The sequence below is a fragment of the Loxodonta africana genome, chromosome 3 (assembly GCF_030014295.1).
Source record: "Loxodonta africana isolate mLoxAfr1 chromosome 3, mLoxAfr1.hap2, whole genome shotgun sequence".
In the NCBI taxonomy this organism is placed as follows: domain Eukaryota; kingdom Metazoa; phylum Chordata; class Mammalia; order Proboscidea; family Elephantidae; genus Loxodonta; species Loxodonta africana.
Genome location: NC_087344.1, coordinates 203,242,303 through 203,259,043, shown reverse-complemented (window position 1 = coordinate 203,259,043; position 16,741 = coordinate 203,242,303). Strand labels below are relative to the sequence as shown.

Genomic DNA, 16,741 nt, shown 5'->3' with positions numbered 1-16,741 from the left:
GCACGCTCCGCGCGCCCTGCTGGAGAGAGGGGCGGGCGTGGGCGGGGGCGGGCCGGAGTCCGGGCAGCCCGGACCCCGCGCGGCGGCAAGAGGAGGGGGCTTCCCCGGAGGATGCCCGGCTGCGGCTCCCGGTTCCTAGGCGCGAGCTGAGCCGGACCGGGTGCGGGCGGCGCGTCGCCATGCCGGCCTGACGGGCGCCCCCGGCTGCCCGCGCCGGCCCCCGCGCTGCCCCGTGCCGCGCCGCACCGGCGCCAGGCGGCAGGATGGGCTGTATCCAAAGCATCACCTGCAAGGCGCGGATCCGACGCGAGAATATCGTGGTATACGATGTGTGCGCCACCATTGACCAGTGCCCCACGCGCATCGAGGAGACCTCGCCCATCGTTCTGCGCTACAAGACCCCGTACTTCAAAGCCTCGGCCCGCGTGGTCATGCCCCCCATCCCCCGCCACGAGACCTGGGTGGTGGGCTGGATCCAAGCATGCAACCAGATGGAGTTCTTCAACACCTACAGCGACCTGGGCATGTAAGCGACCGGCCGCGCGGAGCCGGAGCGGGCCAGCCCCAGTCTCCGGTCCCCACCCTGTCCCCTCTCCCCAGTTCCTTCTTTCCGCTCTCCCCATCTTCTTTCTAAACCTTGCTCCCGCCTCCTCTCTCACCTCCCTCTTCCCTCCTCCCTCCGCTTTTGTTTCAGTGACAGGGCGGGTGTAGGGAGGCTTCTTAAGAAGGCATTTTCTCTTGATTTGCTTCTGACTCCCAATTAAAGCAAACCGTGCAAGGCGCGAGGAACGCGACAAGGAGGGTTCGAGAGGCGCAGGTGGGGGTGGCTGGCGAGTGCCCAAGGAGTTTCGGGGTGCCGTCTGTGTTTTGTGGGCTTCCCGCGAAGAGTTTGAGGTGACGTGTTGAGAGGAGTGGAATGCCGAGGACGTGTGGGTTGTGCCGCGCGTCTTGTGGAGAAACCGGAGCGGGCATGGAGGAGAAGGTCCCGGGCTTGCGAGCGGGAGTTGGTGGTTCTGCACCTGCCTCTTGGACTGTTGAATACTAGCTCTATCTCCCCGAAGTCAGGGAGCCTGGAGGCGCTTCCTTCGGGAACCACCAACCCGGCAGTGCTGCCCTTGGCTTCGCGCCCTCCGGACGAGTTCTGGGTGGTGGGGCGCTGGAAAGCGCCGGCGAGCCCCGGCCGAGCTGGGCTGATGACCTTGTGCGCGCAACCTTCGGCTGGCGCGACGCGGGGTGTTTCTTATGCTTAAAAAAAGGATGAGTCTGTTGTCTGTCTAGAGTTTTTACTTACTCTTCAAAACTTTCCTAATTGCGGCACTGGAAGGGATTCCCAGAGCCCACCGCGGAATCCTGTTGGCGAACTGGGAGCTCTCCAACTTCTTTCAGCAGCGCCGCTCGGTGCGCGCCAGGCTTGACAGCTGCGGTGAAGACCCAGAATCGCCGCGGCTTCTCTGCCGCCAGGGGCCGACAGCCTGCCCCGGAACTTAGGCTGCGGGAGGGCGCGTCCAAGGCTTTATTTACTAATTTTTCATAATTCTTCGCTCGCCTTTTTCAGAACTAGACTCGATCAGTTGGCAGCTACAATGGCTAAAAGGTTTGGGGCCAGCATTCCACCCGCTGTTACAGTATAGGACTAAAACTGGAGTGCCCTAATTAGCCTGCAGTCTATAGGGAACCCCTTTTTTTGGAAGTTCAGCCTCATTTCTTTTCTTGATTTAGAACTATAGAGCTTCCAAGGTTCATTTACTTACTGTGGGTGTGGGGTGGGGAAGTTCACATTTAAAAAGGTCAAGCCACCTTTTTAGCAGCAGTTTGTAGGCTTTTTATTGTACTACTATGAGAGGGTTTAAGTTAGCATCCTAAGCGCTGAAAGGAATTTTGACAGGTCGTTTTGTTTCTTTTTTTTCCTCCCAAAGAGTTTGCACTTTTCTTTTTGAGCATAAAAGCTCAGTGGGGGAGCAAGCTGATTCCTAGTGTGAGCACCCAGCTTCCCGTGCCTCTGGGCGCTGTGTTGTCTTTCTGGAAAGCAACTGGATGTGAGAAATTGAGGACATTGTTTTTGGTGAATCATACCATTTCAAAACAGACACACCCTTAAAAAAGTGATTATATCTGAACACATGTGTCTCTTAAAACCTTTTTTTTTTTTTTTTAGAAATCCGTTATATCCAGTCAAGTCAGGGAAAGCCACAGAAGGGGCAAGGGCCCATGCCCTTGTGCCCCTGGCCTCATGCTGATGGCAGCATGCACCCTTGCTGGGGGCAGGAACTGCTCTCCGGGCCGGCCTTGGATCCCTTGTATAGGAGGCCAGGAGGGTCTGAGCAGAAGCAGCCTTACTTTTCCCAAGACCACAGGGCTGAGTTCTCTGTTCCCTCGAATCTCTTGTAAATCAGTAGATCAAAGTTTAAATAAAGGGCTCTTTTCCATAAAAGATAGATTATGGTTTGTGTCAGGAGAAGCCAAGGTGACATATGAAATGACCTGGTGGTGGAACTTCCTTGACTCTGTGCGAGGGTGTGTCCACATTAGACCCAGCTTTACTGGACGTGAATCAGTGATGGCTCAGAGGGACACGTATTCCCTGATCCTTCCCCACTGAATTCTTGCCTTTGGGATTTGGAAAAAAACTTTGGCTTTAAACTCCCACTCTCGATATTTTACAATTGTTGGTTTTGTTATTGATGCAGAGGAGCAAAAATAGTTCCCAAGAAATCATAAAGCATGTTATTATAGGTCTGGGTCCAGAGTCTACCTGTCCCTCTGTGGTTGTAATCATTGCTGTGTGTTTAAAGCCTTTTTGGATTCCAGGTTTAATGGAACCAATTTCCACAAAAATGTCTATGCCCTGAAAACTTTGCCAGTGTAAACTTCTTAATGGGAACTCAGATTGCGTGAACATCACTGCAGTCTATTAGTTATTATGCTTTCTTTAGCCTGTACCTTGAGTAGAAAAAACACTGCAGGCTGAATGTTCACCCCTGTGCAGTGTTCCTGCTACATGAAGCGTAATATGGCAAGAGGGTTTGGGTTAGAAAGCTGCCTTTTCACCGTTTTAAAAGGGACTTGCCAGAGGACATCCACAGCTTAAAAGGGCAAAAAACCTGCATCTACAGTATTAAAAGAAAACGTGAGCTTTTGTGGTTTACATTTTCAACATTTCCAAGAAAAGGTAGGTTTCTAAAAAAGCATTTGAAATAGCTGATGGCGGTGATGGCCAGAGATTAATTTGAACTTGAACTCAAGTGACTTGGAACTTCCTCACATGGTTCTGTAGAAACCAGGCTGGTGAGTACTTGCAGCACCTATTCATTTCTCATTTGGCCCAGCTGGATCCTAATGCAGCCCTGAGGGAAGCGACTGTTTGAAGCCTTCATCCTTCAGGGAGAAGGGGCTTTTCTCAATCAACTCTCAGTAAACAGATACCAGGGGCCTTCGACTTGCAGGCACTAGCAAGGAAAACAAAGGAATATGAGGTAGCCTCACTGCTCCTCATTGTAGAAGGTGTGAACATGTGCAGAGAAAACCGCCACTTGTAGCTAAAACCAAGGAATACCTGGAGGATTTGAACTGTTGACCTCTTGGTTAGCAGCCATAGCACTAAACCACTACGCCACCGCTCCCAGCTAGTGTAGGAGAAATTCCTGAGAAGGGAGCACAGTCAGGACGAGAGAGGGGTAGTCCACAAGGCAGAGTTTTCTAGAGGTAGAAGGACTTGGGCTGGACTCTGAGGAATGAATAGGATTTGTTAAGGCAGGGGGAAAAAGAAAACAGTTGCCACTGAGTCAGTTCCAACTCATGGAGGCCTCATGAGTAGAGAGTAATTCCAGAGGAGAAAAAAAAGCAAACCTATGGAAGTAGGAAAATATAAGGTGTTTTGGGGGGGCATAAGTAGGCCAGTGGTCTTGGGTGGTACAAATGGTTTATACTGGCTACTAGCCAAAAGATTGGGAGTTCTTACTCACCCAGTGGTATCATAGAAAGGATTGGCAAACTACCTCAATAAAGATTACAACCAAGAAAACCGCTCTCTAACACATGGAGTCATCATGAGTTAGAATCAACTCAACAGCAACAGGTTTGGTTTTGGACTTGAAGTAGGCTAGAGTAGAGCATTCAAGTAGAACAGTAGGCGATGAGGTATGAAAGGGAGGTTGGGGCCTCTTGTGAAGGACCTAGGATGATATGATCTGGAAAAGAGAAGGTTGAGATCAGATCTTCTTAACCGGACAGAGGGTGTCAGGAGGCTCTCCCTAGGCTTTTCCTACCTCTTGGGTGTGTAGGAGCTTTTCAGTGGAAGCATAAGACCTTTTTGATGGAACAGATTTGAATGCTGAAGCAGAACACCCAAGAGGTTTCCTGAGTGGAGTTTAAACAAGAAGTGGTGCTCATGGGCCAGGGATGATTGAGCTGAAGCCGAGGTTGGGGAGAGCCAGCAATGGCTAACGGCCCCTACCCGCAGCTCTGAGTGCACTGTCTTCTGGAGCTGTTAGCAAACAAAGTCACTATGGTCAGCCCAGGACGGATGGCACAGAAGCCACTCGCACCGCCATTTTCTAGAACCCTGGGCCTGAGTGGAACTTCAGGGGGTCATGCCTACTCCCCTTCTTCAGGAGACAACAGCTGCCTGTCTCTCTACACTTCCTTCAGAGCAAAAATTACTGAGTTTACTACCCATTCCCCTCTGTTGACTGTTCAGTTCAATTCAAGGTGGTTTCTATCTATTCAGAAACTGCCAAGTTCATCTGTGAGTTCCTTGTTACCATATCCAGCAGACACTTTTGAGAGAAACACATCTTTCCAGAGTGTTTCATGAGTTGACAGCTTCCTCTACCTGGAATCACCACCACCTTTTGGCTTTTATGCTGTTTCTCTAGTTGTTCCTCTCTTTGCATTGTACCTCAAGATAAAGTTCATCTGGACATTTCTCACGCTGTACTCTCCCTGGGTAATTCTTTCCATACCCACTACAGGAGGTGTTCTCTGTGATGTGCAGTCACCTCCAGGCCAGGTGTGTGTCTACACACAGTTTCTACTTGGCTTTCTGAAAGGTGTCTCAAGCTTAATGTATCCAAACCTGGACTCTTGATCTCCATTACAGCCTTGCACCCTGAAGTCTGTTCTTCCACCATTCTTCCCCATCTTAGTAAATGGCACCTCTAGTCCTTCAGTTGCTGAAGCTGTCAATATATCATTTTTGATACTTCGCCACACATCTAATCCATCATCAGTTCCTACTGACTCGATCACCAAGATATAGCTAATCCAGCCACTGCTCTCCACGGCCACCACTGCCATCTCAGGACATGTCACCATCAGCTATCATCTGCCCCAGAAGAGGCCTTCTAACTGAACTTGTCACCTCCATTCTTGCCCCCCACCCCAGCCTATTCCCTGCCCAGCACCCAGAGTGATAGTTTTAAAATGTGTGAATGCTATCACTGCCATCGCTTTCCTGCTTAAACCCTTTAGGGACTTTCCATTGCAATTGGGATAAAAGTTGAAAATTTCTTCTGGCTGTCTCTGCATTTCTCTTAAGCCATGGCAGCGCTCTTTCTGTTCTTCAAAGGCAACCAACTTGATCCCAACCCAGAGCTTTTCCATATGCTGACCTCTCTGAAACGCCCTTCTTCCCCACCCCTTTCTAGCTAATTCCTACCCCTCATTCAGGTCCCAACTCTTCCCTCCTTAGAGATTTCCTGTCTTAATTAGATTTCTCCTGCTCTTCTCTTTTAAAATGCCCTGTTCATTTCTTTTATGTTTTTACAGTTTGAAGGAATATAATTGTGTTTATGTAACCTCTGACCCATCTACTAAACTATAAATTCTGGGAAAGCAGGTGTTGTATCCATTTTGTTCTCTACTTTATGTACAGTGCTTGGTCCATAGCGGATTTCAGTAAACATTTGATGAATAAATAAATAAATGAACTATTTTTTTGACCTCAAAGAGTCTGTGTTCTCTTCAACAAATCATGTCTCTCTTTGATATTAGCTTTGCATATTAAACCTAAGGCTGACCCCATGGCACACTTCGACTCTGGACACTCCAGTGGTCGCCCAGCACTGGTGTGTGTAGTTTAACTCCACTGTGCTCTTGTATCATTTTGTCCTTCATTCCCGCCAGATGGTCTTCCCCTCGGCACAGAGCGATGTCTGTCCCTTCCCCTGTCTCCCTGCAGTGTTCTGTACATGGGCAGTGGTGTTCAGTAAACTCTGAAGCCTCACTCCCATGTCACCTGCTGGCAAGTGGCATTCATTGTCTGCCCAAGGAAACGTGACACAAATCTTGTCATGACACTGTTCCACCTGCATCATTGACTTGTAGCCGGCATCCCAAGACTTGTGGAGGTGGCGGCTTTAGCCATCACTGAAACGTTTTGCGCAGTAGAGAGTCGTTTCCCCCTGATCTGGGGCTCCCCATCTACTCGCTGCCTGCATGTCCAGCATGGCTTCCAGCATGCCGCTCACTCGTCGTAGAGATACTGCCGCCTTTGGGCATTTTGCTCTCGAGGACCTGAGTGGCCCCTCTGTTCAGGGAGCCCAAGGAGCCTCCAAGCCACTTGTGCCAACCCACTACCTATGCACTCTCATCACACCCCCAGTCAGAGGGCTTGAGGTCTGGAAGTAGCTGGAGTTTCTCCTCACCAGAAACATTGCAGATGGGAGCCCCCATTCAGGAGCATCAGATGGGAAAGCAGGATCCAGTTCCTTTACTGAAGTCCTGAGTGCCCTTGAAGGGGAGATGGCCTAACCCTTCTGCCTCTAATCTTCTCCATCTCTGCAGAAGAGGAGCAGCAGAGGATTAGCTGATCTTATCAGGAAGCATTAGGCTCACTGGAGATAAAGCACAACTCAGGCTTTTCAGGGTGGGAAGGACAGAGGGGGAGACAAATGGTTAGGAAGAGAGAGACAGGGAGAACAAGATGGAGTTAGCGTTGCAGTGTGGCCTGTGTAGCCCAGATGCCAAAATATGGCTGCAGAGGCACCAGGTGGGACCAGGAAAGTAGGGACAAGAGAGCTGGTTGGGTGTTGAGCTGCAGGTGATCAGTGACCTTCCACACAGCAGCAGAAGTGAATACCGCCTTCAGGGCCAGGTCTGCAGAAGCTACCTGTTCCAGGTCAGGAAAGAAAACTGGTAATTGATTAAGCAATTGCAGAATCTGGTGTGGGACTCAGGATCCCACATATCCCCATCCCTTCTCATTTGAGTAGACTCTGATCTCACTTGACCTGCACGGAGACCCCATGAGCTGGATGACTTGTCCGTGGTCATCTGGTGAGTGGCCGGGCTTGGTCGGTAAACCCTGAATTCTGACCCCGTGTCCTGCCTGTCTGTGCATTACACCTGCTTGGTCCAGCTTGGCCTGTCACAGGGACAGGTCAGCTCTCCATTCATATCAGCACTGGAAAGCCTAGTGGGTATGGCTGCAGCAGCCACAGGCCTGGCTTATTTTCTCAAGCACCCCAGGGAAATGGTCACATCTTCTCACCAGCCTCCTCCTCCTCTCAGCCACTTTGGTCCACTGAGAAGAAAAGTAGCCTCAGATTAACAGATGAGCCACTAATCAGGCTGTAATTTCCTATTTGGCTGTTATGGACTTCTTGGGCATAGAAGGAAATGATCAGTATCTTAGTCATCTCGTGCTGCTATGACAGAAATACCACCAGTGGATGGCTTTAACAAACAGAAATTTAGTCTCTCACCGTCTAATAGGCTAGAAGTCCAAATTCAGGGCGTCAGCTCCAGGGGAAGGCTTTCTCTGTCAGCTCTGAAGGAAGGCTCTTGTCATCAATCTTCCCCTGGACTAGGAGCTTCTCTGTGCAGGAACCCCAGGTCCGAAGCATGTGCTCTGCTTCCAGTGCTGCTTTCTTGGTGGTATGAGGCCACCACGCTCTGCTTACTTGCCTTTCCTTTTATCTCTTGTAAGATAAAAGATGGTGCAGGCCACAGCCCAGGGAAACTTTATATTGGATCAGGGCTGTAACCTTAGTAAGGGCATTACAACCCTGCCTTAATCCTCTTTAACATGAAATTACCATCACAAAATGGAAGACAGCCACACAAAACTGGGAATCAGGGCCTAACCAAGTTGACATATTTTGGGGGCACACAAGTCAGTCCATGGTAATTGGTAACAGCATTCTGGTGAACACACAAAGGCGCAGGGCCTGGGAGGTACTGAGGAGCCCACAAGCTAAGCCAGAGATGCCCACAGTGTGGGACAGTATCCCGCATAGGAGGAGTTGCAAGGTGTGGTGGTTAAGGATGGTTTTGGAGTTGTTACTGGTTTTAGTGAAAGGAATGTGAGTGTGCCTGTGTTGGGGAGCATTGTCAGCATCAAGGAATGCCTTGTGAGCCTGGGAGATGCTTCTGTGGGAAGGAGGAGGATGGGCCAGAACATAAAGGAACACGTTGAAGTCTGTGTGCCTGGCACTGTGCTTGTGCTTTCCATTCGTGACCTCATTGAAATCACTCACCCAATGAGGGCAGTACTTCTATTGCAAGGCTCAATGAGGTTAGATAGCTACCCTGAGGTCTCACAGCCAGAAAGTAGCCAAGCCAGGAGCCAAGCCCACATCCTTTGATGGCTCAGTTTCTCATAGCCTGCCTTATCTCCCAGGTAAGATACTGTTGTTCCCCTATAGCTTTCTGTTCCTTCCCAAAATGGACCTGGCTTTACTGTTTTTGTCTGGGTGGCATATTTGCTCACTTTTTTTTTTGAAAGTGAGAGAAAACCCTGATGGCTTAGTGGTTAAGAGTTTGGTGTAACCAAAAGGTTGGCAGTTCAAATCCACCAGGTGCTCCTCGGAAAGCCTATGGGGCAGTTCTGCTCTGTCCTGTAGGGTTCCAACTTGATGGCAATGTGTTCGGTTTTGGGGTTTTTTTTTTTTTTTTCTTTGGTTGTAAGTGAGAAATGTACCCTGCGAGTACACGTGTAAACCTCTTAGAATTCTTCCTGGAAAAGCGTTCAAGCAGGAAAGGCTTTGTAAGGGGATGGTAACAAGGAAGACAGGGACTGAGACACTGAGATGCTGTCCTCAGCTCTCAGGGACCCCAAGCTGGCCATCAGGGCAGCAGGAACCAGCTCCGTGCCAATGCCTCTGGGAGCTTCTCTACGGGCCACACGTCGGCCCTGATGGGCAACGCTGGGGCCGAGCAGATGGTTATCCAGACCCCTCCAGTGCTGGATTTGGATGTCTGTTCATCCCTCAGATTCTCCAGACAGTTGCTGTTTGGCAGATGATTAGAAAGAGCAGGGAAAAAGGACTCCCTTCTGGTGGTGGAAGGGGGACTAGCTCATTGGGCAGACGTCTGACTCCAGGAATTCCTATGCTATTCCTTCTGCCAAGGCCCCCACAGGCCACGCTGCCAGCTGCAGGGACCCTGCTCCCTCCTTAGGTTCTGGGATATACGCCAATTGGAACTACTGACTGTGCCAATGGAAGGTACTGCTCCTGGCTCCCCTGCACAGGGGCTGGAGTCAGAAGACCTGGGCTGGAGTTCAGTTATGTGACCTTAGGCAGGTACCTTAACCATCCAGTGTCTAGTTTGCCTGTATTTAAATGGGTGGATGGTAAGGTCTGTCTTTTGCAGGGGTCAGGAATTAAGTGAGATGAAGAATGTGAAAGTGCCCTTCCACCTGTAATACGCTGTGCACACGTTGTTAGAAGATGAGAGACTGTTATATCAGAGGGTGCCTCTAGGTCAGTCTCAAGGAACAGGGAGGCTGTGGTTTGTGGCGCTGTGGCTTCCCCTGGCAAAGAGGCATCTAGACTCTGGAAAGGGTCCCTGACATATCAACCCCCTCTCCCCCAGAGGAGGAGACAGCTGGAGCCAGGGCTGTTTCTACTCCTACTTCAGAGGGGGCGATGGAGACCCCTCACCCCAGCCACAAGTCACCCTCCCAGCTCTGCCCTGAGCTGTGGATTCGGCAGCAGCCAGTCTCTGAGCATGATGCCTGTGGCTCGGCCATGTTCTCAGATGGACTGCGTGCCCCAGCCCCAGCCCACCCTCGGTGACAGTATCAGTTTTTTTTTAGGAGCCACAGTTTGCCCAAACCAAGAATGGGGGAGAGGAGAGACCCTAGAGCATGTAAGATGTGCTGTTTGTGCTCAAGAAGGGTTATAGAGCTTCCCACCTGAGTGGATAAATGAGACCAACACATGAAACAACTTGGGTCCATAACTGTTTTTAATGTGCTTTAATTCCTTTAAAGTGCCTTTTAAAATTTCATCTCTTACTGGAGGAACCCCCAAGACTGTGGCCCCCGGACACCCTGCTGACTAAGAACTGAAAAAAAAAAAAACTGAAGCTACTCCTAAAAGTCTACCTTTCAGCCAAAGATTAGACAGGCCTATAAAACAAACAAAAACATATGTGATGAATGTGCTTTTTTAGTTCAATCAAGTAAAGGAGACCAAATGGGCAACACCTGCCCAAAAGCAAAGATGATAAGGCAGGAAGGGATGGGAAAACTGGACAAATGGACATAGGGAACCCAGGAAGTAAAGGGAAAGGGGGAGAGTGTTGACACATTACAGGGATTGCTACCAATGTCACAAGACAGTTTGTGTATAAATTTTTGGAATGAGAAGCTAATTTGCACTGTAAAGTTTCACCTGAAGCACAATATAATTAAAAAAATTTTTTTCATCTCTCTTAGATCAAATTTATATTAGTGGTTACCAGGGGTGGGGGGCAGATGGGCGGGGGATCATTTTCTAGGAAGCCATGAGTTTCTGTCTGTTGTTGTAGTTAGTTGCCATTGTGTCAATTCCAACCCATGGTGAACTCATGTGGCGATGGGAAGTTTGGCAACAATTACCATGAAGGTTGCACAACACGATTAACGTAGTTTGTGTTGCTAAATTGTACACATGAAGAAAGTTGAATTGGCGAATGTGCAATACATGATTTTACAACAGTTGAAAAAAAGGAAAATAGTTTTTTAACCTCAAAATAATCATGAAATTTATTGAGGGAAACCATTATTCCCATTTTAGATAAGCAAGCTGAGGCCTGACGAGATTGAATAATTTGCTCAAGGTTGCCCTGGTAGGTACTGGGAGAATCAGGCCTCCCAGCCCCTGCCCTAGTGCCCTTCCCATGCCAAGTGCCTGGTCAGCCAACCAGGGACAGAGATCCTCCTCAGCGGTGTGCCATGTGTACCTCTGGGTTAGCCAGCTCGCAAGCACAGTTGGGGGTATCACTGAAGGCGAGAAAGAGACACCTAAATGCGTACAACAGAAGCAAAGAGAAACTTTCAGGCTGTCAGATTAACCCAAAATAAGTAAGACCGAGTGCTGACTGATGGCGCATGGGGAGAGTAGGGTCATTGTGACAGGCTGCCTTGGAAACCCTCTGACTGGCCCCCTCTTCTGGGACCTGACCTTTCCGGGCTACGTCAGGCTGAGCACTCGGAGGCTGTCAGAGGTCTGGCAAATGGGAAGCAATACATCAGCGTCCTCAGTCAGCAGGTTTGGCAGCATCCTGAAGGTCCAGGCAAACCAAGGAGCCAGGGCTTCCAGGGCAGGAGTGGTGGCAAGGACAGGCTTCAGCAAGGCTGGGAACTGCCAGAGACAGTCAAATTAGATGTTGTTTTGCCCTGGGCACGTGGGAGTCAGGGGCCACATATGTGGGAAGAGAGAGGCTTGAAGGGGTTTTAGAGATGCTGCTTCCAAGAACAGGGATCTTTTCTTCTCATTCTTCCTCCTCCCAAGAGTCATGCTGATCACACGGTGGGTACTCCATTTTCCAAAATGGCGGCCCCCAACCTGAGCCTGAGGAACTCAATTCAAAACCAGATTTTTTTTTTCAAATGACTCAAATATGGGAGAATCTGTTTTAAACTTCCATGAACAACCTCTACACTTTTTTTAGGGAGTGTGAAAGATTTGTACCAAAAAGCTAAACCTTAAACTCCTGTTGGTTTCTTCTTGGCCCAAGGAGCCTGTCTTTGGCTGGAACACAAGTATACTTTGAGCAATGGGCAGATGTCTGCTTATTGTTCTGTCTTCCCTTGAAACCATAAGCAAATTACTCAACTTAATGATAAGAACAACACCCACTTACTGAACACTTAATGGATAATAAATGCTTTATATGCACTGTCTGTGAAGTAGGTATGTTTTCTCCTTCTTAGAGATGATGAAACTGAGGCCTGAAGAGGCTGGGTAACCAATTAGTGACAGAGACAAGATTAGAAATCAGATCGAACTAATTCCAGTGGCTCTTTATGTTATACTGCCTCATTCTTTTCTTAGGGTTGAATGAATGAATGAGAAAGTGCATGGATGGATGGGTGGGTGGGTGGATGGAGGGATGGAGGGTTGGAGGGAGGGATGGAGGGATGGATGGATGGATGGATTGGATGGATTAGATTGGATGGATTGGTTGGATGGATAGGGGCGTTTTCAGGCTGGAACACAGTGCTTGCTTCTGTTCTTGCTGGGGACCCATGGGAAACAAAGAGTTTAAATCAAGGGGGAAAAACGGCTAGCCTACTCACCTCTCAGCTGTCTGGTTAGCTCAGCTGATCAGGACAGGATGCTAATGAGACCACAGTCCTGGGGTCAGACCCACATGACCATTCCAGGCCTGAGTCAGCCCTCTTTACCCTACCAACTCCTTTGCAAGTGACTGCTACCAGCTACCAGTCACAGCAGGGTCTAGATTAGAGAGTAGAGAAAGAGCCAGAAAAATGCAAGTGGTGGGTCAACAGAATCATCCTTGACTCCTAGGATGTGATGACAGCATGAGAAACCATCTAGCCCGGCCCACCCATTTTGTAGATGGTGACACTAAGGCCCAAAGAGGGGCAGTGATGCAGCTAGTGGAATGGATAGAACCTGGACTCAGATGCAGGCCTATTGAACTGCACAGCAAATGTTCTTCTTCAGTGGGTTACACTGGGCCCTGACCGGGGACAGGTAGGTCACTCTGTGGGTCAAGGCTGTGGGTACCCCTACCCTATACAGCAGTAATCGGCGGTTACTACCTTTTAGTTTTTCATCAACCCCTCCCCCATTATTTGCTGAGGGTCCTGCGCTCCATGCAGAGGTGGCCTGTGCTCCAGAGAAGCAGCAGCAGCTAGTGTGCAGGAAGAACAGCGTCCCTCAGCAGCAAAGGGAGGAACACAAATTAGGGATGTCTACACAGTTGCCAGCAGGCAGAGACACCAGTCTTCTCCCAGTGTCCATACACAGTGATTAGCAAGGAAGAAAGGAGAGGCCTCCCAAGGGACGCCCTTCACAGATGGCAGGAAATGGGATGGCTTGGCCGCCCAAGGGAGGAGGGATGAGCGGAGAAATTGAGATTCAGCCTGGATGCCCAAGAGCCCAGAAACCTTTTCTTCCACCTGTTCACCCCCTCTGCCCAGGTGCTGATGGCATATGTGGGTCCCTGGCCCCCTACCCACAGACAGGCAAGGTAGCCTCATGGCCCCTGACAGCTCCAGAAGAAACAAGATCCAAGTGGTGTAAAAGATGACAGATTGTGAGGAGGCCAGGGGGCCCTCCCCCAACAGCCCAGCTCAGCTGGGAGGTCCCCATGGAGCAGAACAGATGGGGAAGTCTGAGAGGGAGACCCTAGCAGCCTGGAGACTCTGTTTCTGGTGTGGCTTTTAGTTAACGGTTCTCTCAATTTTTTTTCTTTTATTTCTTTTATTTTTTGTTAAAGTGAGGTATTTTATTTTAGCACAGGGTCATGATCTAATTGTGCTGTGTCTGTTTATCTAGAGGAGGTGGGGGTGGGCAAAGAGAGAGCAGACCAAGGCCACCATACAGTCTGCTTTGTCCGTGTTGGGATCTAAGGGGGGTGCCGAGGAAGGACTGTAGGTGGGATGGGACAAATGTGTGCCTCTGAGCAGCGCATCACTGCTGCTCATCTGGCTGACTCCAAAGCTGTAGTCTTTGCATCTCTCCAGGCTGCCTCTCATGAGGAGGAATCTGGAAATCCAGGGTGATGTCAGGTGGTTGCTGGGGACCCCTTACATAGTCATGTTCTAGCATGGGCCTCTGTCTCAAAATTTCTACTGGGAACCTAGCTTCTGCCCTTCCTGGAGAGGAGGCGTTTCAGGTCTCCTGGCCTTCTTGGGTCCACCATCATTGCCCCACTTGCCAGACGTGCCTTGTCAGGTCCTCTAACTCTTGTGGCTCCTGCTGCCTGGCTCCTGCCTGTCTTTGTTCCTGTCCATTGCTTGTACCATATCTATGTCCTTTCAAGTGCCTTCCTGCTTGGTTTCTGACTACTGCTTTTCTCAGGCCAGTCACTCTTTCAAGCTGCTGAGCCTTAACCAGATCCTAACCTCCAGGCCCCCTGTTCTCCTACTCCTATATCCTCTGGACTTGTAATTGGTACACTGTCTTAGGCTTACCCTCCCTTCCTGAGCTGGGGGGAAAAAAGCAGAAGGAGACACAGCTCAAGGAGCAACCCTGTCCTTGACCCTGGGGCAGAATTGCCCCCTTCTTCTGGGAGTCCATGAGCCACTGTGTCCTCCATGTCCACTCCAAGCCTGGACCAGGCTTCCACTTTCATCTCATGGGTAGGTTTTCAGAAGGAAAATTACTTGTGACTTAAAGGAGCAACTACAGTTTGAATGTCTGGTAAGGATGCTGAAACACATTGAGAGCAGAGTACGGGGGGCTTTTCCATAGCATGGAACCCAGGAGAGGGGTGCAGGGAGAAGAGGAATTAATTCAAGAAGCACTCATTCAGGGCCTGCTCATTCACAGTAGGTCTGTAGCAAAGAGAGAGGGTACTAAAGAGGTTTGAGAGTATGGTTTGCTGCCCTCGTCCTCCTGGTAGCTGTATTGGTTTCCTAGGGATATGGTAACAAAGTACCACAAACTGGATGGTTGAAAACAACAGAAATTCATTGTCGCATGGTTATGGAAGCTTGAAGTCCAAAATCAAGGTGTTAACAGGTTCTAAGGGAGAGTCTGTTCCATGCCTATCTCCTGGGTTCTGGTGGTGCCTGGCCCCTCTTGGCATTCCTTGGCTTGTGCATGTGTCACCCTAGCCTCTGCCTCCATCATCACATGGCCTTCTTCTCTGTGTGTCTCTGTTTCTTTTATACCGACATCACTCATAGTGGATTAGGACCTATCCTACTCCGGTATGACCTTATATTAACTGATAACATCTTTAAAGACCTTATTTTCAAACAAGGTCACCTCCGCGGGTATCAAGGGTCAGAACATCAACATTATCTTTTTGGAGGGCACAATTCAACACATAATCAGAAAGGCTGGATGTCAAGAGCAGATGCTAAAATGTGGGCAAGAGAACAATTGAAGGAGTGTGGCCAGGCCAAAGGGAAGCCATAGTCAGCCTAGTTACTGCCCAACAAGACCCAACAAAACTCTTGACCTTAATGTCCAACCCTGCCCTGTCATGTGTGAAGCTAGGAAACCCAAGAAGGGTTTGCAGCTACTCTCCCTGCCCCCAGTGTTGGAGAACAACCACCCACCAGAGTTTCTTCTGTTTTCCAAGGCTGCTGAAAAGCTCCCTGAGGTAATAATCTCCAGTCGGGTGGCTGAGCATAATGGCCTTAGCTAAGAGGTTCCTAAGATGGAAAGGAGCATAGGAACAAGAACGCTGAGGTAGCCCCTTTGCAGCTAAGGTAGGTGTCTTCCTACAGTGACCAGTTTTTTTTTAATTATTTCAAAACTGTCGCTAGGACAGGTGTCTTTTCAGAACAGGAACCCCCAGAGAGAATCTAGACCATCCAGGTACCTGTGTGGTTGCTTAACCACAATTGAAAGACTTTGAGAAATGGAACTGCTGCATAATTAGGCCAAGAGTTGGAACCTGGAGAAAGGGTGATTGAATGAGTTCATTGTTCAGATATAATCCCGTTGTTGTTAGTTACTGTTGAGTCATCTCCAATGCGTCAATATCTTATGTATAACAGAACAAAATGTTGCCCACCTCCTGCACTGTCTTCATGACTGTTGTATGTTTGAGTCCATTGTCCACCACCCTTCTGTCAGTTTGTGGTACTGTGGTGGCTGCGTGTTGCAAAGATGCTGGAAGCTATGACACTGGTTATTTCAAATACCAGCAGGATCAACCATGGTGGACAGGTTTCAGTGGAGCTTCCAGATGAAGACAAACTAGGAAGAAAGGCCTTGCTATCTACTTTAAATATTAGCCAGTGAAAACCCTACCTATCACAACAAAATACTGCCTAATTTAACTCTAAAGGTCCCCTTTCTTCTACAGGAACTACGAGACCACAAAGACGAATGAGGGGAAGGAAGTAGCTTTTGTCTACACGATAATGCTTTTGTGGAAGCCCTATCTGTTGACCTTTAACCTTAGGATCTGTGCATAGTTTCTTTTTCATTAAGCAGCTAGTTCTCTTTAGCCACTTAAATGATTTATTAGTTGAGAGGTTCAGTCATTTGACCTGATCAGATCGCAGGCATGCTTAGGTCTTCATTCTGAGAGGGAGATTCCTACTTGGATGCTGAGAGTTTTCTTCAAGAAAGCCTTCAGTGTCTGGTGCTTCCTGAATTGTCTGATCATCAGAATTTCGGACTACGCTTTAGTGTATATACAATTTACCGTAAGAAGGAAAAGCAAAGACATTTGAAAATATATTCTATTAGAAATGTCCCTCATTAAACAGAAGCAGAGTAACCAGAGAAAAAGAAGTCAATGGGATAGTCAGGTTGTTTTCATTGGGACAGTTCAAGGGCTAAGTGTATGCAGAATTCGAGAGCACAGGGTAGCACAG

At 49.0% G+C, this 16,741-nt stretch overlaps 1 protein-coding gene across 1 annotated transcript in view; it reads left to right on the top strand.

The window, feature by feature from the left end:
• Positions 1 to 263: 263 nt before the first annotated feature.
• FAM78B (family with sequence similarity 78 member B) overlaps positions 264 to 16,741 on the top strand; it is a 103,255-nt gene continuing 86,777 nt past the window's right edge. Inside the window, exon 1 of the mRNA XM_010594930.2 lies at positions 264 to 526. Coding sequence (XP_010593232.2) covers positions 264 to 526 — 263 coding nt within the window. The remainder of the gene's footprint in view (positions 527 to 16,741) is intronic.